Source organism: Bombus bifarius, unplaced genomic scaffold (assembly GCF_011952205.1).
Source record: "Bombus bifarius isolate JDL3187 unplaced genomic scaffold, Bbif_JDL3187 scf7180000010271, whole genome shotgun sequence".
Lineage (NCBI taxonomy): Eukaryota > Metazoa > Arthropoda > Insecta > Hymenoptera > Apidae > Bombus > Bombus bifarius.
The window spans coordinates 6,304,406-6,326,339 of record NW_022885586.1 but is presented as its reverse complement, the minus strand read 5'-3'; the positions used below and the strand labels follow the sequence as shown (position 1 = coordinate 6,326,339).

The following is a 21,934-nucleotide window of genomic DNA, read 5'->3' as shown; positions in this document are numbered from 1 at the left end:
ACAGTCCTCCACGTTGTTGGTATTTGTTCGCTCCTGAAGTTGCATACAGAATGTCCTGCTTGGTCACGACGCGTGTGCACATCCCAGCTTGGTACGCACACAGAGAGCCGTAGTGGAAGAGGCGAATAATTTCCACCCAATTTAAACTCTCGATCAGCCTCGCCTCTGTTTCCGGGTATTGGCCGGTTAGGTGGTGGTATATCGATTATTCAGCCCGGCAAAGTCAAATTATACGAGCGACCTTTCCCCAATAAACTCACCGCATGGAATATTAACCCTTCTCCAACCTCCTACGCCACGGTCTCCTTTCGTTTCGCCTTCCCTCTGTTTCTCCCTGTACGGGAGATTGGTAGTACTGCAAAGACCTCGTGTATCATTGTGACGCGTTATGACCCTCTTTCGTGCAGTGGAAATCTGTTACACAACTCTTCCGCTTCCATAGAGACGCTTTAAGGAGACTTCGAGGGCTGTAGAAGTCACTTAGAAAAAATCAATCTGAAAAAATTACTCCCTCTATGTTCCACGAAGCCGCGTTCACCTACACTCGCCCGTTTAATCGCGTCGTATTTCTTTTATGCTGGTATTATCGTTGTCGATATTGTGCTCCTTTTATTCGTGATTCTGCAAATAACGATCTTTATTCGGTAAATAAGCGATTACTAAAACTTTTGGAAGTTGAGATTCGGAAAGAAGAGAAATCTTTTCTTTGCTCTCCTACAAAGGCAATGTTTACCGTTGCATTCTTACGTTTCTCGTTGGTATTATTTGCTCCACTTATTGTTAGTCAAATAATCAAGTAGAACATGGAAAAGAGAATCTCACAATGATGCCTGTATGCCTGGTTCTATGAGTACGATGTACCGTTACGCTTACATAAAGAGACATACCTCTGACGTTGCTGTTTGCAAATTCGATTCGAGTCCATTTGGTAGCCGGTTCTCTTCTCGTTTCCTGAGTTCCTGTTCGCGGCCTAGGCTCGTTAATCAACGCCAAGATAATGTGAGAGGAAGACATAATGGTGGATGCATGTGAATGGTGAGTCGCCGTACTGATACCTTTCCCGGAAACACGTGGTACAGATGTTGAGAAATGGTCGAACGTTAAGTATCGCGCGGTAGGATAATGTAGATGTTAAAACGTTTGACCATAGCCGACCGCCGTTTCCTTTCAGACATAGATGCGCAATTACCATGATTATTCATCGGCCCAAGAACGAAAATTTCAGACTAAGGAAAATTAGACGACTGTTAATTCTTCGCTAGATCGACTCCGCTGTTCGATCACACATAACGTTACCAAGCGAAGTATGAAAAGCGCCGCGGGCTGATATAATTATCGAAATTCGATGGGACGCCTGGGTTGCGGCGAGCAGAGCACGCATCACGGCTTCTACGATCGATTCTCTTGATCGAATCGAAGTGGCGCGATCGACGAATGCATCCTAGTTACGGCGGAGCCACGAGCGCGTGTATAATCCTGCCTCTGTACCTCGTGCCGTGTAATTTTCGTCCTCTGCACCCTTTCTGCTCTCTATCGGGCGAACGCCAAGGCAAGCCGTATTATTGCGTCGCATAATGACGGTGTTGACTTTTGCGAGCGTTACGTTGCCGCGCGTACGCGACTTTCGCGGAAGCTTTTTATCTGTGACATTTAAATGAGGATTTAGGACACAGATAAAAAAAATGCATATAACGTGCAATTTCCCTGATATTCGATATTAGCGATCCAATGTGAGTAAAAGTGTCTGTAGGGTTTCTCCTACTCTCTGGTTTAGATTAAATGTCTTGATTATTGATCTCTTTATACAACTACACACGTTGGCGTATTTCAATATAGAAAATTGTGTCCATGTCGGGAACGATCTTTCCATTTTTATGTAAGTACCATGCACAAGTCATTTATTCTCTCTTCCGTTTCATCGTATATTGTACCGACATTTTGTAAAGAACAGAGTTTCCGTGTAACTTTAAAAATTTTCTTGGAACAAGTGTGGTGAATATCTACTGTTGAACCAAGTTGCGATTGCGAATAGGATTTCACTAAAAAACTGACATTGAGGGTAGCAGTTTGTAGCAGAAAAGGATTACATAGCAATGCAATACAATACCCTCTTGACACAGAACAATATCAATTACAAATATTACAGGATGCTTTGAACCACTTTTTAGATTGCTCCTTAAAGAAAGAAAGAAATTTTTTAATTGGAAAATGAAAACTATATATACCTTTTCTCAAATTTTCCATGTCTGAGACGTACCAAATGCTATGAATTACAAGAATTAATGAACAGGAATGTGTAACGAATGAGTAAGCTAATTTTTAGTGATTAGATTTTGATGTACAAACGAGCTCTACTAATCCTCTATCGAGGAATTATTGTTTACACTTATGTCACTTGCCTACAAACTGATGATATCGTCAAATAATGAGATCGAAATCGAACAGTGATTATTAGTTCACTACATGCCGCACTGTGATGTTCGTACCAATCGATTGGTTAAAACGAGTTCGATGGCCTTTCTCGCCGAGCGTTACTTTCAATAAGCAATCTTCTCTAATGTCTCTCTTAGCCAGCGCAAAGCGAGAAAGTCCTTTCGGAACGTAGACACGAACAAACGGACCTTGCCGATCGGTCGAGTAAAAATAAAGCGGAAACGGTCCAGTCTTGAGCCAAACGTGGTTCGTGGCTATCCTTTCGCGTGCCACGTCGCCATTCCGACCAACGAGTTCCTGGTGAATGTCGTGGAGTTTCCTTAGGAAGCCCCTTTTTTTTCATCGCTTTGTCGAGGGAAGACCGCGCTGTCGTGTGATAGTTGTTTGCAGAAAAATTTGAAAATTTTTGCAGCAAGCGGGATTAATAATGTATGAATGACGAGGGAATTTGCAGAAGGTATTCATTTTCGGGGGGTTTTAACATTGTGGCGTGACGTTCCTTTTTGAAATGTTGGCAGTTTTTAGAATTAATATCCTGTTCATCGTCGTAGTCATTTTTGAACAACCTTGTGTAAGTGAATTCGTGATAAAATATTTAAAGTATCGTGCTATTTAGGAGTATGAAAATGGACTATAGTTGGATGAAATTTTATTCTTCAATTTTCAATACGGGGATTTATTTAATTATATTATCTACATTAACGATTTTATGTAGTAACATAAAACTTGTTTGCTAACTTCACAGAGATGGAAAATTTTTCGTGGATTCACGTCTCTCATGGATGCAAAAATCGGCTAGTTAGTGGTAATCCCTTACTTTCACGTAATGAGCAAGACGAAAATCTGGAAATAATTATTCGTTTGTAGGGAACATTTTGTTCTATAATATCAATGTTATACATAGTTCCACATTCTGACCAATTCGTTCATTAAAACATACTAAAACCACGGCTGTTGGTATTAATGGTAGTAGCATGAAATTCCAAACCCATTGTGGTTATACTGATATCTTTCTGATACTCGATATCATTCTCACACGTAACCCAATAATGATGTTCAATAGTATCTTAAAATCCTTCTGTAATAAATGTAAATTTTTTTTCTGTAAAAAATTTTCAGAATATGAAAAATTTAGTTTTTTTTTAAATATCGTACAATTGACCCTATTTTGCAACAGTTTTTAGTTTCTGGTTCTTCAAGGCCACTGTTTTCAAAATTTCTATCGTTTACGGTTTTAAATATTATACTTACGCAACGTTAAATATGCCGTCATATATCATGTGTCGGGAGAAGAGAGTCGTTTAATGCTACTGTCGGACGAATTTCCTCTAATTTATTACTCCGTTGACGTCCAACCTTTCGTACCGCGAGCTCACGGAAGCATCTACGCGTCTAAAATCTTCTTACGTGCCGGTATCACGGGCTTCGCAGCACTCGCGAGAACTACGAACCCAACAAGTTCGCACCCCTCTGTTCTTATCATCGTGGGGTTGCAAGCTGGATGTTACGAGATCGTGCAGGCTTTCATTCAGGGAAGCAATTTCTATTTTTTTCCAATTTCTTCGGGAGATTAGAATTTGTGTTATTTTAGGAACTTGTATCGTGCATAGTTTATCGATACAAGTTCCTAAAGTAACAAGAGTTCTAATGCCCAAATCTATATCCGGAGCATTCGATATTTTCATCCAAAATTAAAAGATTTCGGTAGAGGTCAGTTACTTAGCATAGTTATTCAGAGTTTCAACAATTACACGCGATTACTTTGAAAATGAGTCCTTGAACGATAAAATTTTTATAGAATTAATCGCGTGTCGATTGCTTACGCATATCTGTTGAGAATTGTGGATCCTAATTGCCGAAATAAAAGTAAAGGAACACTAAGGTCACACTTAGAATTCATATTCAAATAGTTTTAGATTTATTTAATAAATGATTTCCAGGATCTTCGTCGATATCGACATTTGCACGCATCTCAGTACTCTCTTTGTCTCACCATCTTCTATATCACACTGCCAACGGAACAGTTACATTCATCTGTTTTTTGAGACGCCGCGCACACACATACTTCCACACACTCATATTCACATACGTGTGTCACTACTTCGCGGTCAATCTAATCTAGCACGCAAAATTATACATATCTCAATAATATCATTGTTTGAGTACTGCCGATCTATGATACATTGTAACTCATGACGTGATAAAATAGAACCGGTTGGAACTGTGAAAGAGCCAGCAGCAAGTTGTCGAAGAAAGCGGCAAAGGGAAAAGGAAGGCGAACGATCGAACGGAAGGATCGCACAGCGAACGAGAAATCTCACAAATTAAGCTTGAGCGGTACAAGAGACGAAGCTTCCGACCGATAGGATTGGCTGCAATCTTCGACAAGGCAATCCGGCGAACCCGTAAATTTCCTGGAACAGTGCGAACCGAGCCTAACAGACCCCGGCTGTCTCGATACCAGTTGGCCACAATTTCCCGACGACATGGAGATCTAATTCTAGAAATTTATTTGCCCGATAAACTGAAGGTGTTTTCAGGCGGATCCTCGAAACGTTCGTGATTCATTAGCCAACGGACGGTTTCCAATCCATGGACGTCGTTTGCAGAACATTTTCTTTCGAAAATACCCGGGTCACAGTTGCCAGCCACTTTCCGACGTGGTTGTTCCCGCGAATTATTGCACGCTGATTCGTATGGTAATTAGAGGAACAAAGTATCGCATAGAAACCGGTTATCGACCGTAATAAATTCCGAAAGTTCCCGAGACTTTAACGACACTTTTCGACTCCTTCTGGTTATTACATTCGATATTGGTCAGCAAAGCGATCGAACAATCCTTCGATATTTTGACAAAGAGGTCGGTTATAGCGATTCAATTCGATTAATATATTTCTCACTCATTGGAACATCTATTGCGAATCAATCAACAAATTTCGACGATGGAGCAATCGCACCGGGCACGAGGATCGTGTATTAAAAATTCCAATCGCATCTCTGCAATGGCATTGCTCGCATGGAATCCTCGCGATATCTCACGGTTTATCGCGCACATCGGTTGATCATCGCGCGGCATCGTATTAACTCGAACAACGACCAGACGAAACAAGGAATTCCGTGCTGTTCGGTATTGAGTACCAAGCAGCCAGCCACCGTGCTGGGAAAAAAACATGACGGAGAATAAATGAAGCAGCTATGAGATCAGTGGAATAAGAGCGAGAAAGAGGGGACAAGAACGGAGCAGAAAAACGGAAGTGAGACGAACGAAAAAGAGGCAGGAGGAATTTAATTTGGACGAATTCTTGGGCACTTATTACCCGAGGCGAGGGCTCGAGGCCCATGGAACGTCGCTAGGCGTCGTTCCGAACGTCTCTCGTCGGCACGATGGTACTCGCGGCAGTCACGTCGATTTCCTCCCGGTTGCAAACAGCGTTTTGGACGTTGAGCGTGTCGCAACGACTCGAATCGGACCGATCGCTCGGTTCCACGGCCCTTTCCGGGTAACAGCCGGCGCGTAACTGAGCTTATTTGAATTCCAGATTGGATTATCCGTTGGATTTGGATAAATGAGGGGATTCTATCAGTTAGCTATTCGTGCTGGCAGGGGATTAGGCGCATAGATGAGAATCGGTCGCGTTTCGAGTCAACCAACGAGGAAAAACTTTCCGCCGATCCTGGCGAAATTTTGTCGTGGTATACACTACCACGCTTTAACGTGTTCCACCGCCTTCATATTGAAATCGTGTAATAACGATGACTACCGTAACAGTCGCGTAGCAATTTGAACTTACGTCGCACGAGGGATCGAAGTTTAAATACTCGCTGGTTTTTCTTGGAAAGATTAAACTACACCGGCTCTTCCCGGTCCTTGGGGATGCACGGAATGATTCTCGAGCACTGCACGGCGGAGCAACTAACTTCCCGGGTACCTTTTCATCAAATTCCCCGTTGAAGCTTTCACTTTCTTCTTTTTTCCTTTTCTTTCTCTCTTCCTCTCTTCTTTCCTTCCTTTTATTTAGTCGATTTTTGCTTTTCTCCGGTTTTGGCCCGGTTGCAAGCACGAGAGGCTGTCCAAGGGTTCGCGAAATTCCTGTTGCTTGCCAGCCGTGGCGTGTGATTCATCGCTGTAATCTGTTTTTTCTCCCTTTAGTCTAACGCGGATACGATTCGTTGTTGCAGCTTGCATCGCGAAGCAAAACGGCGACCTGGCCGACGACTCGAAGCACAAAGTAGACGGCATGGTCTTGGTGCAATATCCGGACAACTTGAATCTCCGTGATCTTTACTACTACATCCTGGCGCCTACCCTCTGCTATGAACTGAATTTCCCCAGAACACAAAGGATTCGAAAAAGGTAAATAGCGAGAGGTCGAATTTTTTTTTCTTTTTATAAACCGTTTGATCAATACATTTTAGGAAATATTCGAACGTTTTAGTTTTCCGTGCACGGTGAAATTGTCGGAAAGATTTTTAAAACAAAGAGAAGAGAAACTCGAGATATATTTTAGAACCTCTGGTATCATTGGATATTCTACGCCTGGAATATACGTTCTATAAAACATCCATCATAGAACAGCCCAATATTGCTTTTTTTCTCTCTTCGCATATTCTATTTTTGAAAATATAGATTTAGTTTTAAAATAAGTAAAACCTGTTCCAGTATCCTGCTTTTAAGAAACTACTTTTTACTTAGTCATCTTAAATAATCGACATCGATCGCTCTGAAAAAGGTATGTTCGGTTAAGTTGTTAAAATCACTAAATTTTTTAACTGCAGTTTACGAGAAAATTGCGCAGCTGAAGTTGCTTTTCGTTCTAATCTCCGCAGCGTACACATTTTTCTACGTAAGAGTGGTAGATCTTGGCCAGGTTTGCACGTCACTTGCCGAAAAAGTTTCCCTTCTTCCTCGGTTTCGGTGGTGCATACTTCCTTTTGGAAGAGAGAAACGAAAGGGAAGAAGGCAAAGTTGGCGAGCGGAAATGTTCGCGAAATTAGATTTAAGTGGGCTATTGTTGGGAAAATAGAGAGAGGGTACGTTTGGATGGACTCGCCCGGAGGCAAGGTGATGTATTCCTTTTCGTGCTTCCGGGTTCGTACTTCCGATTGTATCCGGAATCCCGGAGATTTTCGTGGAACACTTTCCTCCGTCTGTACGGACGTATTTCGACGATGCATACAGCCGCCGCCGCCGCCGCCGCTGCCGATTCGGTCGGATGGAATGCATCGGCGAAAGAGAAGTCTGTGGCTGGCCGACGTTTCTTGCCACCGGCAGTTGTTGGCCCACGAAAATCCCAGGGACGAATTGCGACGGGGAAAAGAAACGTCATATCGCGTGATTCCCTCTTGTCGAGTCATATTTTTGGATTTTCTCGGCGAGCGTGGCGAATTTTCGACGTACACGGAGTGTGCATGATAAGAGAAATGTAACCAACGTGGCTAATGTATTATTTGCAGAAAAGTCGTGACGTAGACTAAAAAGACGTGGCTGACTCTGTTTGACTAACGTACGGTGGAAATGGGTCATGCTTTTACAGGACTAGAAACTCTCGGTACATTTTCTCCGAAGCGAAATAGTATATTTAAACAAGGGACAATATTTTTGTTTTACTACGTCCGCGTTGAACGAGTCTGTAATTACGTAATTCACGTTTTTCTTATCTGTGCAGATTTCTAATTAAACGAATCTTGGAGGTGGTGGTCGGCTTGCAAGTAGTCATGTCGCTGTTCCAGCAATGGATGATCCCGTGTGTGAAGAATTCGCTAGTCCCATTCAGCGTAAGTGTTTCATTTAGTCTTTCATATAGCCCGTTAAATCCTCTGTACAACGGCGCGATGGAAAAATCTCATTACGCCTGGAGAAACGGCCCTCTAGAACATCGTACATCATAGAAAACAATTTTCCATTTTCCTTATCCGTTTTACTTTCGTGCTCGTTGAACCAGTATCACGGTACTAGTATCGCGGCGCTATGCATCACGCGTTTATCCCTTTTATTCTTTACTCGAAATAAATAATAATCTATCGTTCGATATATCGACGTGTATCGCGAACGTTATTAAGGTGGCTAATTATTTATACGAACGGTCGTAAATAAGATCTAGGAGACTAGCCATTGGAAGCAAAATGGCTCCTAAGATAGTGAGAGTGGATGAACAGAAGTGTAATTTGGTTTCAGCAAATAGGTACGATCAATCTTTCTTGTAATTCCCAGACTGCTAGCTACGATACGCACAAATATATATGGTCGACCGACCCCAACCTGTTCTATCCAGCCTCTCGCACGCCCGTTCCTCACAGAAAATCCCCATGCACCCCTGGGTAATGACATGTTTCTACGCACACCGCACAATAATGGCCCTGACGACCCATCAGTTTTTATCTCGTCAGGCTGTTAAGCGGCCTCTTCGCTCCTCTTTTTCCAGTTATATTTGACAGGCTGGATCATTTGTTAGGAAACATGGTCGTGAGGCCCGGCTCTCGCAAAAATCTACCAAGAATTGTACGTGTTTCGCCGATGTATCTCGCCACAGTCGACTGTAATCAGGCTGAAGCTGTAAATATGGCGGATAAGCTAGTTGGACAATTTGGACGGAATGCAACTTGGAGAATACGATTGTATCTTCTATTATTGGCGATACAATGGCGCAGGAAAATAACGTCCGTCCAGGGAAAATGATAAAGTTAAATGAACAACGACATTGATGGGCAATTCTGTTTGATAATTCAGTCGATCTGTGTAATGGTGTGGTGTATTTTCGGTGTAAATTTCGTCGATGGCAGGGACAAGAACGGAACTTGAGATCGTGAGCTGGCAATTAAACTCGTTCATTCTCGTCGATTGGTCGATTTACTCGTTGCCTCGTTATTCGTTATCGAATCGCGGCGTATCTCGGCGTATCTGTTATTTACAGCCGCCAAATCGCAACGTTGCGTTGTCAAAAAGTCGAAAGAGAAGAGTTACGTCGCTTTCATATGGCACGGTAAACCGCGGGCGTGTTAACTCGAAAAGGGGTGAGAGACTGTAATGTCGCAAAATTATTTTTCACCTAGCATTGGTCCGACACGAAACAGCCACCGCGATAAAGACAACGGCGATCTCGTGCGCGTAATGAGTCGACGGCAATTTTGCCAGCACGTGAAATTAGCGTTGCGCGAGCAGCAATTGCCGTGGAAACAATACGAAGAACCGGCAAACAACGTACTGACGTTGCCACCATTTTTCACTAATTTTTTTCCTCCTTTACCTTTTTGCTTCATTTTAATTTGTTCGTCCCTTCTTTTCATCTTTTATTCCTTTCTACCCTTTTTCACCACGTAACTCTTTACCTTTGGTTAACGGTTAAATCGCAGACGTTCCAGTTCGTTTCACGGTTAGTGAAGTACCGGGGGTGATCAACAATTTGACGTTTATTCGTTTAATTCTGTGACATTAATTGAAAAAATTCAACCAGGCTGCGGTTTTGATTGTTCGTTAACGAGGAGATGAATAGCTCCGCTGCCAGTGTGCATCGGTGGCAGAAATTTCCCGCGTGTGTTCGCCCAGTTCGTGGATTTAAATGGATCCTTTTACGCGGACAGTTTTAACCACGGCTGATCCGCGCCGGACATCCGCGGTTTACCAGCTATATCCATAGATGGCCGTATAATGTAGTCGGCTGTTACCAATGCGCTACCATCCTAAAACGTTGGAAATTTTGGTGATTTCTTTGTTTCGAATGGTTCGTCACGTGTATGCACATTTTTCTTTCCCGCGAGAAAGATCAAGAGTTTCACGCAAATGGAATTGATAACAGGAATTAGTAGATACGTTCGTGTATGGTCAGATGTTAAAATTTAGAATGTCACGAACACAATTATTCCAGAGTTGTTCTTAATGTTTCTCCGTACCGCTTAACGACGCTTTTCACTGTACACTTCATTGACAACCACCACACTCCACTTTTATTACCTTCTTCTCTGTAGAATGTTATAAAACTATTCAAGAAGTTTCCAGCTACTCGTATTTTCTTTCATAATTAATGGTACTGGCTAAGAGAAGCGTATTCACGATGTCGTACATTTTTTATGAGTTCCAAAATTGAAATATTATCATAGTGGAAGGTACTTAGGGAAACACTCTTCGGAAAATCTAATATGCTACTTCTCGAGAGTAAAAAACTGAAACTTCCGGTTAATATACTCTTTTATTCGCTTTGTCTGCGCAACAAAAGATAATATCCAGATAATGAGTAGCCAGTCCAGTCTCGCGGCAGCTTTGGAGGGTGCGCGGGGCGTGTCGTCGCGAAGTAAAAACGGAAGGCGAAGAGAGACGGGGCGTAATTACAATGTGATGAGCAGCGGGCGCAGTTATCAATTCCCGTGGATAGCCGCGATTCATTGGCGCCCGCTCGCAGAGGAAAGCAATATCCACGAAATCGATTTCTTCTCGATGCCCCTCGGTGTCAGGCTTCACGCGACAGTGATAGACCATCGCGAAGTAGGTCGAAAGACGGAGACATTTCCCCCTGCCAGCTGGCCGGCAACGATCAACGACGTGACTGTCGTCTCTGCCATCGTGATTCGCAATTATCGAATCCAATTTGTCGGCTAGAAAGGCAGTCGAGGTGGCCATACTGAACGAGAAAGGGAGAGAAAATGTTGAAAAAGGGTGGGGACCGGCGTTGCGATCGAAGATAGAGAAAATGACGAGGCGGACGACGTGGAAATGGATAGAGAAAGAGCTTGCCACCCCGGAATTAACTCTCGTGCACCTTGCACGGTAATTACTTGAGTTCGATCGATGTCGTCAGTTTCAAGATTCCTTTATAGGCTAGGGGAAAAACGAGACCGAAAACAATATCTCTGGTTAGTTCTATTGTTACGTCAAGATTTAACCGTTTCTATTTCTATTTCTATTTCTTCGACACCATCTTCTTTACCGTAGGATTTGGAATCTTACAGTTACAGGGAATCTCGAACAATTTACCAGAAGCAATTTGTCCTCGATTGAAAATCGTGTACCGATGGAGCTCGGCTTGTTCGGGATCGACGCGGAATCTCTTCTTGAACGCCGGTGCTTACGTCGATCTACTGGATTCGATGCTATGGAAACGTTTAATAATCCGTCGGAGAATAGGTGAGCAGGAAGAGAACTGCTCGAAAAGCACCGGCGGGACAAGGAACTAGCGGGAACTATCTAATCAGCGGTACCCAAGTTTTGACTGGCTGTCTTGGCCTAAGGGCGACTCCTGTTGTTACCAAGTTCTGTGTTCCAAGTGTCCGGTTCTAGTTGTTTAAGGGCATGCTACCGTTTAAGGCTTGCTCAGTATTCGAGGAAAACGAAAACATTATGCGTCACTAGAGTTGGAATATTCTCGAAGTTTACTCGAAATTATGTCGAGAGTATTGTCGAATTTATCATTGTTTATAAACATAGATCTCATATCGTCGTTGCATTTGAGAATATTTTTATCTCAAAGGAAATTGGAGTTTTCTTTTTAAGATTACTATGTATATCACTCCAGTATATTTTATTGTACCATATTCTCAATACTATATATGTATATATATATATATACCACGTTTTCGTAGTAACTGAAATTTCTCGAGCAGTTCTGTCGAGTCACACTTTCTAAGAAATAGTCTGCACGCTTCTACTTTTCTTACATTGATCTCATCCATCTTGGGATCTTTTTGTTCTGATCCTCCCCCAGATCTATATGTATGCTTCAACTATAAGTTACAATAAAAAATTGCCCGTTTTCTCTTTTGGTTTCAAACTCCAATAAAATGATCTGCTATTACAATTGCAATTGTTAATTGCACATGATTACGTATACAATTTGCATGCAACTTCGCTATTGATACATTTACATTTCCCACTTTTTAATTAGAAGAAATTTCATTAAAGCGTGTTCTTTTTAATTAACAGTGTACATTAATTTACTTCTCCTTTAGTAGCTTCGTTGACGAGTCACTGAACGTAGAGTGCAAAACAGTATCGAAACCGAAGTTAAAGTCACCCTACCTCAACTATCAGGAACATCATCGAACTTAGTATTACTAATTAACACGAGCACAACTGTCAAACGAACTTCTGTTAACAAACTTCTCGTTCATTCAGGTATTAATGGCTATTTATCCGTATCTAGTGAGAATAATATTATTAATTACACCTGGATAGAATCACGTGCCTGTTATAGACGAAAGATCGCACATACATACGTCGTAACTTAATCTTAATCAGACATAGCCACTGTTTGGTTCTCTATATGGTTAACATAGCCGGATAATTAATTATTTGAACGTTTACAGGTTGACAAGGATAATTTTTTCTAAAGGATTTCACTCAGTAACCTCGCGCCACCGGGCTACCAACTTATCAATCTCAAACGTCATTAGGGTTCGTGTTGCGCCATAGAGGTGATTCATGTCATTGGCGATTAAAATCATCTGCGGGTCACGCGAGTCATCGATGTCGTATAATTTGTACTCTAGGTATAATTTGTACTAAAGGTAAATAGGAGTTTCACTATGTGAAACGGTATTCTGCAGAGTGATAAGATTTTTCAGTCTGACGCGCATACATAACATTGATGGTTAATAGCGCTACCAGCAAGAGGCCATTCATCTTATAGGTCATTGAATATTTTCTGTTTGCCGTGACGTGTAAATAGCCGGTTGTACGTTTCGCCTATCTTTCACGGCGCACATCCCTGCACACGAATGACTTCACACTCTAGAGCAACGGTGACGGCGTGGTCGCATCGAACGTCACCTTATCGGCTCGACGACGTGCTACTGCTTAAAGGGATGAACGTTTAAAGGATTTTCGAGGGTGCTGGAGAGTGCACAAAGGATGGTGAGTCAGTGGGTGCAGGTTCTGCAGCTTGGTTGTTCGCACTTTCGAGGCCGTTGACGACAAAACGGATGAAATATCGTATCGATTTCCCATCATGAATGGTCGTAAACTGCCTCCTTTCTCTCTCTCTCTCTCTCTTTCTCTCTTTCTCTCTCTATCTCTCTCTCGCCTTCTTTTTTACTCGCCGTGGTATGCAATCTTCTTCGGAGGCCGTGACTGCACGCACGTCAAGGAGCAGTTGAGAAAGGAAAAAAATCGTGTCCGACTTTTCTGTACATCGACGACTTCCAATATTTTTATTTTCACCCATTCACTCATTCTTCTTCTTTTTCCTCCTCGTGTCGGCTTTGAGCTTGAGTATCCTGCTAAACATTGTCGTTTGAAAGGAATTTTCAGTCTGTCGGATATTTGTCCGGTTCCATCTAAGAGGTAAAACGACCAACAGTGACTGGAGAAGATAAAATACGACAGGTAAAAATATCTCAGCTCGTGGTAGTTGAAAAGCCGATCGTCCATGTTCGGTTGATAGCCGTGATTATTGCAAATGAAACGGTATCCTTAATAATTTCGCCCGTGACACGGGCAAGAAACCAGACTATTCTATTTTGTCGACTTGACGCTGTTTCCTGATATCTTCAACCGGAAATTGAGGTTCTGTTCACTCGATCGTTAACGAACTTCCATGAATATTCCTTTCAGCATTGGACATCGAGTATCGAGGGTTATACGTATCGAACCGTAACCAAACGTCAACTCGAGAGCAACCGAGACGGGAAACGTATCGAGAAGACCTTAATTCTTTCGGCTTGTTCGTGATAACAGCGGCGTACAGCTGACAGACGGGAAACGGGAAGAACTATTACTTTCGTTTACACTGTGATGGGAATTCAATTACGGAACGTAGTTTCACGGTTGCTAAAAAACGTATCTCCACCGTCGATCTTCCCTCCGCTTTGTAGAGAACTAACGTCATCGCTGAATGGTACCGTTGCGTCCGTTATGACATTTAATAAATGACAAGAGCTAGGAGAATTGATTCGACGAAAAATAACAAGAGATGGAGAGAAGAGAGAGAGAGAGAGAAAGCGAGAGAGAGATTGTGTGTGTGTGTTCTTCCACGTCGTTTGCTCGAGCTAACATCGGATGTGCCACGACCCTTCTCTCGAAATTACTCCTAATTTTTCTGCCGCGAGTGACGGAACGAGATGAAGTGAAGATAAAACGCACACATAAACACTCTGTGTATAGCAACGATTCCCTCGATTGCTCAGCCATTGTTGACTCGCTCGGAATTCAATTCGGGGCTAGTGAATCGTCAGTATCTCGAGAATAATCGTGGTAGCGCGACAAGAAGGTGTTCGTGGATGCAAAGTCGTAAATCTCTGATCGCTAATTGAAACGATATCGCGCAAGCTTCCACGGCGGAGCTGTCCTAGTGCGAGTAGGAAGGAATGGCTTCTTCCAACCGTTTCTCATTCCTTCTTTTTGCTACTCGTCCCTTCTTTCGTTTCTGTTTCTCTCTCCCTCCTTCTCTCTCTCTCTTTCTCTCTGTCTCTTTCCTAGCGAGTCTGAGAAGACGCTTATAGGACCCTCGCGAGACGAAAAGTATTCGTCGCGTTTCATTCTAGTGAAAGCTAGTATTCAGTTTCAGTGGTGTAGACAACACCGTTCGTGGGCTCGAGTTACGACTACTTTAGTAGCTAGAGACCGTTGGCGTTTCCGTCCGAGACGGCTTATTATAACCCTTTCCACCCCAAGGTTTCTGGCCTTTGACTCGGTCAGAGACGATCGATCCACATGGCACACCATCTCACGCGACAAAGAAAGAGAAGAAATAGGAGGATACGAAAAGATACGATACATTCTCTTTTTATTTTCGCTTCGAACGCCTCTCCACTTTCCCCTTCTGTGCACGCGGTGAACGCGACTCAAGCTGTACCATTCATTCGGGAAACCTCTCGAGCCAACCAAGCATCCTTTCAACTGGAAATAGAAACGCGATCGTTCAAGATACCGTCGGTTTTTCGGCGAAGTTCAACAAGTCCTTTTTCGTTTCTTGGACGGGCCACGCGTCATCGAACAGTGACACCATTTTTTACAAACACAGAGGGAAGATGAAGCAGTTCCTTTCGGACCTTTGATCGCTTTTAGGGTCAAAGGGTTTCTAACTGAAGTGACATTAGCATGAAGCTTTATAACGCGTACTTAATTTTCTCGAGAAACGCGATGCCCTGTTACAGTCTCAGAGTGAGTTAAAAAGTGAATGTCAAAGGTATTACTTTTCCTAGAATGTAGTACTAATGAAAAAGGAAGATTTTGAGGAAAATTGTTATACTTTTAATCAGCGATGTCTTATCAAAGTTACAAGAACTTTGTTAAACAAGATTTTGTTTTGCCATTGACTTTACTCACGCTACATATAAACCTGTAAACATATATACCTGTAAACTTAATTACTTCCGTTGGAATACTACTCAGAAACTTCGACAAATTTATATTTATAATATTTTGTTTCTTTTCGATAAAATTGAATGTTTATTCGGTGTTTCATTGACGACGGTTCTCATTATAAAAGACCAACATGAACAGATCAATTGTTTGTTGAACAATTGTTTATTTGTTTACAACAACAGATTGTTTATTTGTTTGTAAACAACAAATGTTTATCTAGTATTTTTAATTTTATAAAAGGGTGGTATATATTTTACATCACTTTGGTATAAATATATTATTTTTTAATTTAATCCTCCATTAACGAGCAAAAGTCGATTTATTCTGTATTTGTGACAGTATTTAAACTCCGTGAAAATTTGGCAGGTTTACGATCAAACGATTCAACGCGATGCTTAACTCATCGCTTCCTTATCGTTCGTCAGATTCGTAGAATAGAACAATCGAAAGAGCTTTCACACTTTTTCCGTTAATTATATTCATCCACGAATCTTGATATCCGCTCACGAAACGTCAATTATCTTCTTTGCGAAATTTTTATCGGTCCGATCAAAACGATTATTTAAGCCCGAATTCATGGAACATCTCGTTAGCCAGTTCGAGCGTTCCCAGACCGCGCGGGTCCCCTCAAATTAGAATATTATATTCCGGGTTTATAACGAACATGCATCAAGCACTGTAATTACGAATCCCACGATGCATATAATTATACATAGTTTCGTTTTAATCTGCGAAACGTTGGCGAAATTGCCGTCTCCGAAACGGAATCGAATTACATTCAAATTGCACACGCATAATTTCATATTTCCCCGAAACTTTGCACATTCTTCATTCGAACGAAATTTTATTCCACGAATCGTTGTTCTGTTTTTTCCCACTCCTACATTTTTCCATTCCTTTTCTTTCTCGGCGATTTTTATCCTCCGTAAAAGTCTAAAGATTACATGGTCACGAATACACCCGCTGTATTTCTGTATTTACGTAAGCCTGAGTGTATGTGTGCATACAAATGGCGTGTTGAAATCGACAGGAGGCTCTTTAGGTATTTATTTGTAAGCCTGGGTATATAAGCACCGTGAGTTCTCGTGTTGTGCCATTCGGAGAGACCTCGACAAACCGCCACTTAAGCAGAACGCCGGAAGGGTAGTTTCCTTCCCCTGTATTCAATTAGTACACCGCACGAAATATCAATTCCATTGCTGGAAAGCTCCTTCGACGTTTTCGAGTGTGGGGGAATAAGAGGATACTTTCCAGCGACCACAAGTACTCATTGCGCCCAGTTACCGAACGCTGTTAATCTATGGAACTTCGTGCTCTCCATTTGGTTTATCAGTCGCCATTTCAATTGATGTACATTTGCATACCCTTTATAAACCGAGTATTGTTGCCTCCATTCCTTTAAATGGCAGTTTTTAAATTCTGACGTAGTATCTGAACCTCCATTTTCAACTTTTTTAGCTTTCACTCCGATATGATGTTAAGAACTACCACTGTCTTTTCAAAAAGAAAAATGGTTAGCGATTCGTGTTAAATAAAAGAGATTCAGGGGTTGTAGAGTATAGTGTATAAAGTGGATTCTTTAAACGTGGAATGGTATTTCAGAGCTTTTTACAGGAACGTTTTTCTTTATCACGTATAATTACGATACCTTGCTACATGACGCGGATCGCAGGGAGGAAACATTGGTAGCATTATATTTTCATTGGAAAATATACAACGAATATAACGCGAAGTATGATAAATTTCGAGGATATATTTCCATTGTTTCTACCGCAATGAATAAATATAAATATTAATAGTTACACAACTGCATCTACGTATCTGCATCTATGTATTTCGCACGCTTGCCGAAGATATACTCGGAATTTATTTTCAAAAAATACTATTCTTTCAAACAAAAAAATACCATCGTATATAGTATATTGTGATATAATTTAATTTTTCTTGTAACTGTAGCAAATATTTTTCTACCGGCCAAATATCGATATGGCCGAAGAATCTTTAAACATCTCAAAATATTTTCAAATTCCATGCAATTGTGCTTACATCACTGAATTTGCAAGAATTCCACGCCAGCTAATTATTTCGAGCTAATTTTAATTACGAGCCACTACTGTTCATCGCGATCATTGTGCAAAAATTTCTGAGCGTACTGGGCGAATTCCGCTACATATTCCGCAGGTTTGAATCCAATTAGGAACTTTCGTTTCGTACCATTCTTTCACCCACCCCCCGTCCCCGTTCCTGCAGCTCCCAATTTCGGCCTTTTAGTTTATTTATTTTCCCTTATTTAGCGCTCACGTGACTTCCTTTGTATTAATGATCGAACTTCGTTTATTTTCCAGAATATGGACGTGGCGAAGGCTTCCGAGCGTTTGCTGAAACTGGCCGTGAGTATAATCCAATTCAGTTGAAAACAAAGTAGGCGCGTGCTGTGGACCAAAAACACTTAAGCGCTTGCATCATCGAAGCGTGATTAAATCTGCGAGAATTCGTATCTTTTAATGTGAGAAATCTAAATTTTTTTTTTTTTTTTTTTTATGAAATGCCAACAACGAGCACAAGTCATTTGTTTTTAAAATGCAATCGAAGACAAAAGTGGACTGTAAGCATACGTATGCATCAATGAAGTTTAATCCAACTATTACTAGTGTTGTATGTTTAAGTTTTATTTATTATATATACTTGTAGCACATAAACAACCTAGTAAATAATTGAAATTAATTTTGTGCAAACAAATCGTATTTGACGAAACTTCATCGATACCTATTTTCGCTACTGTCCGCTTATTTTTGCCTCCGACTGTATTTCATCGGTTCGCGATAAGAATTCCTCGAAAAATAGTAAACGTGGAAACCACGTTCTCTCGTTAGAATTACTAAACCTGCCTCAAATGAACGTTTCCTGTTTCCAGCCAGACTCGTGGCGCGTATTTTCTCTCAGCAACGTACGAACTTATACCGACGCCTGTGCGAAACATTATTGCACCTGTGTTCTCCGCGAGATCCTCCTAGAATCGTTTGCCATCCCGTCGCCATCCGCTTTTAGGCGGAAAGCCTCGGAGCAATATTTGCGAATTCAATCTCCTTTCCTGTTCGCGAACTCGTCGGTCCTCGCTGGAACAGTGAAAGCGATGTGCGATCTCGTAACGTCGAGGACCGGGAACCGTGTCGTCGATAAGTATACCACTTAATACAGTGCGTCGTTGCAAACCTCTGGCGCGGATAGACACGGCGAGAACGTTTCAGTTTCGATTTGGCGAAACATGGCTACAACCGTTTCAATGCACTCGCTTGTGAAACTTTCGGCAGAAAGTACGAATTCATGATTCAACTTTCGTCCTATGTACAGCCGGCCGTGCACCTTCGCGTCGTCGTCTCCGCGTGAATTATACGCTCGCAGAAGTCGTAGAGACTGCCGGGTAACGGAGTTTTCCTGTAACTCGTGCTGCCTTTGCCATCGATAATCGAGCCAGCAACTCGAGGCAACCGCTCGAAGGGAGAGCTATTCCCCCTCTTAATAAGATATTCTTTCCTCTGTCGTGCCGGAGGCAACGTTTTCCTCCGCGGGGGAAGTTGCTTCGTCGATTCCGGAAGTGGAAGGCAATGTAACTCCGATGCGGCACGTATACGTATAATTCTCTTACGAACTTCGTATTTCCTGGCCGGTGTTCCGAAAGCAATGGAGAAGCTCCGAGCGCGTCGTCGACGAAAACATATAACAGCGGGAGGCCACGTCCGCCATCTCGTATTCGGAGTACTTTCGTTGCCTTTAAAACGCGTACCAAGGTAATTTCATGAAGCTTCTCTCGCATCTTCATTTTACTTGGGTATTCCTCCCCACCCGATTGTTTCACTTTGGTGGCGGTGTTGCTGCGTGACACCAGAAACAGCGATCGCGAAATACGAATAGTTTGTGATATCTCCTGGGCGTCGTTCATTTGCAAAGGGCTTGGGAGCTTTAACCCGCGTAGTTCTACGTGTATGGATTTTATCGAGTTTCGAATGGCGAGGGGAAATAGCCGCGTTATCCCATAACCGGCGACGTAAACTCGGAAAACACAGCTTCATAATTTGACACGTAACATTTGCGGATACCATTAAAGCCACGATCCGATACTCTACCTCCCACCCCGCCCACCTCCCTTGGACCGCACTTTCAATGCGTTAATTAAAATTTTCACTTCGGGTTTACAGCGATAACAGTACACAGTCTCGTGTAGCATGTTGAAAGGGGTCACACGATGCGTAAAATACGCGTCGGGACTGGCGTATCAAAGGAACAACGCGTCCATCATCAACGATAAAAACCATTAGATTAATTCTGTATAATGTGATATCGCGGAACGCTGTTATTCGCGTACGAAAAGCCGACGGCGATGTCGGGTGAAAATGGGGGATTGGGGGTCACATTAATGGAAGGGTAATCAGAAAAATGGATTTTCGAGTTGACCCCGTCCACAACATTTTCCTGTATTAACGTGAAAGCCATGTTCGGCTAGAAACAAGTGTCGTGCAAATAAGCAACCCCTGTCGTCGATAATGGACGAAGGATTTTTAGCCCCGCGAGCGCGGGAAAACCGTAAATGTAAATTTATGGTCCGTACCGGTGTTTCTGTGACAGCCTCGTCACGTATAACTAATATGCCTGACAATTGAAATGTTTAATATCGGTCAACGTGTTGGAAAGAGCCGTGCATTTTCGAAATATTCGCCTTTTTATGCGATATTCGTTTGTAGTTGATATATTAATCGAACGACGAGCCAACGCTCGCCAAACAAAGGATCGATTGGCACGCGAAGAAGAATATGTATGTTCTCTCGTTTGAGAGCGAGGAAATTTGAACAAGCACTCGCCAATGAAATCGTACAATGTGTACAGCATGACTCTTACGAAATGATTGATGTTGTTCCCTTCGAATCTCGGAGATTCCTGATGGAATCTTTCTTTTCACTGCGTACTTCAGGATTTTAAATTATACAGATCGCAACAAAAATCTTTCCATATCGATCGATTCTTTCTAAAATTCTAGAAAACGTGTCCTTAACATTCAGTTTCATCGATCTAAGGAGATATAAAAATTTGGGGTTCCGATGGAACTTTTAAATTCGTCGTTTCCACTACTTCGGTCTTTCTTAAATCTACCCAACCTGGTCGACGAATCGAAAGAAGTTTGTTCAACTGGATAAAAGTTCGCTTGTCTCTGTAAAAGGCTACCAATGCAGTTTATCACAGACATTTAACAAATATTCTGCATTGTTTACCACACAGCGTTCGCCAAAATGGCATAGCTTCGCTCATCGAAGACAATCGGCTGTGTGCCAAGAATCACCCTGTATATTTTACTCGCGTCTTCGCTGTTGTGTTGGAGGCAATCTGCCATGGCGTCCATCGAGATCGTCAGCCCGATTCCATTCGATCGTCGTTACCCGTGCTCGTTATTCTCTCGTTAGTCCGAATGCTCCAGATCGAAGCTAGCCAGCCGTAGTGTTTCGATCAGTGAACCGGACTCGGTGAACCGAATTCAATTATATGACTTGGTCCCAAAGCGACTACCGCGAATGTCCTCCTGGAGCGTGTATAATAGTCGTGTTGTTGGTTGTTTGCGATTAAAACACGCCAGCCGAAAAGTCACGCATGGCTGAGCTTTGCTAACAAATTTTTGCCGGGTGCCAGTTAATTGGACCCATCGCGTCATTAATTATCGACGTCTGCGGCTCGACGTGTAAACAACAGTCTAGCTGGTCTGACGTTTTGCGGAAAAATCAACCACATCTCTCTCTCTCTCCCCCCTCTCTCTCTCTCTCTCTCTTTCCCTCTTTCTCTTCACCTTCGAGGATTATTCGATTTCTCTGCAGGAAAAAAGCTCGATCACGCGATCAAATAATTTTGAAAAAGGGGATTACTGGGAAAAATCGAAGAGCAGAGGATCGAGTCGACTAGTAATAACCTTCTCCAAGAGCGATATCGACACAAGCTTTAACTGGAAGATATAAGTGGTTCGGTCGAAGGTTCCTCGGGGCGAACGCAACGAAAACTCCTCTTCCAATCTCATAAGTCACGCCACGAGAAGGATTGCTCATTCTTGAAGCGCCTCTTTTGTCCCCTTTTGTTTTCTACCTTCGCCGTATCATGCTGAGAGCGAAGCGAGAAAGAGAGAGACAGAGAGAGAGAAAGAGAGTGGAAGAAGTTTGAAACGGGAAAAATAAT

The 21,934-nt window shown here is 42.3% G+C and overlaps 1 protein-coding gene across 1 annotated transcript in view; it reads left to right on the top strand.

The window, feature by feature from the left end:
- Window positions 1-21,934, top strand: part of LOC117216546 (diacylglycerol O-acyltransferase 1) — an 87,870-nt gene that overhangs the window by 56,481 nt on the left and 9,455 nt on the right. The window contains exons 7-9 of the mRNA XM_033463312.1: window positions 6,613-6,787; window positions 8,100-8,208; window positions 18,070-18,114. Of these exons, the coding sequence (XP_033319203.1) occupies window positions 6,613-6,787; window positions 8,100-8,208; window positions 18,070-18,114 (329 nt within the window). The remainder of the gene's footprint in view (window positions 1-6,612; window positions 6,788-8,099; window positions 8,209-18,069; window positions 18,115-21,934) is intronic.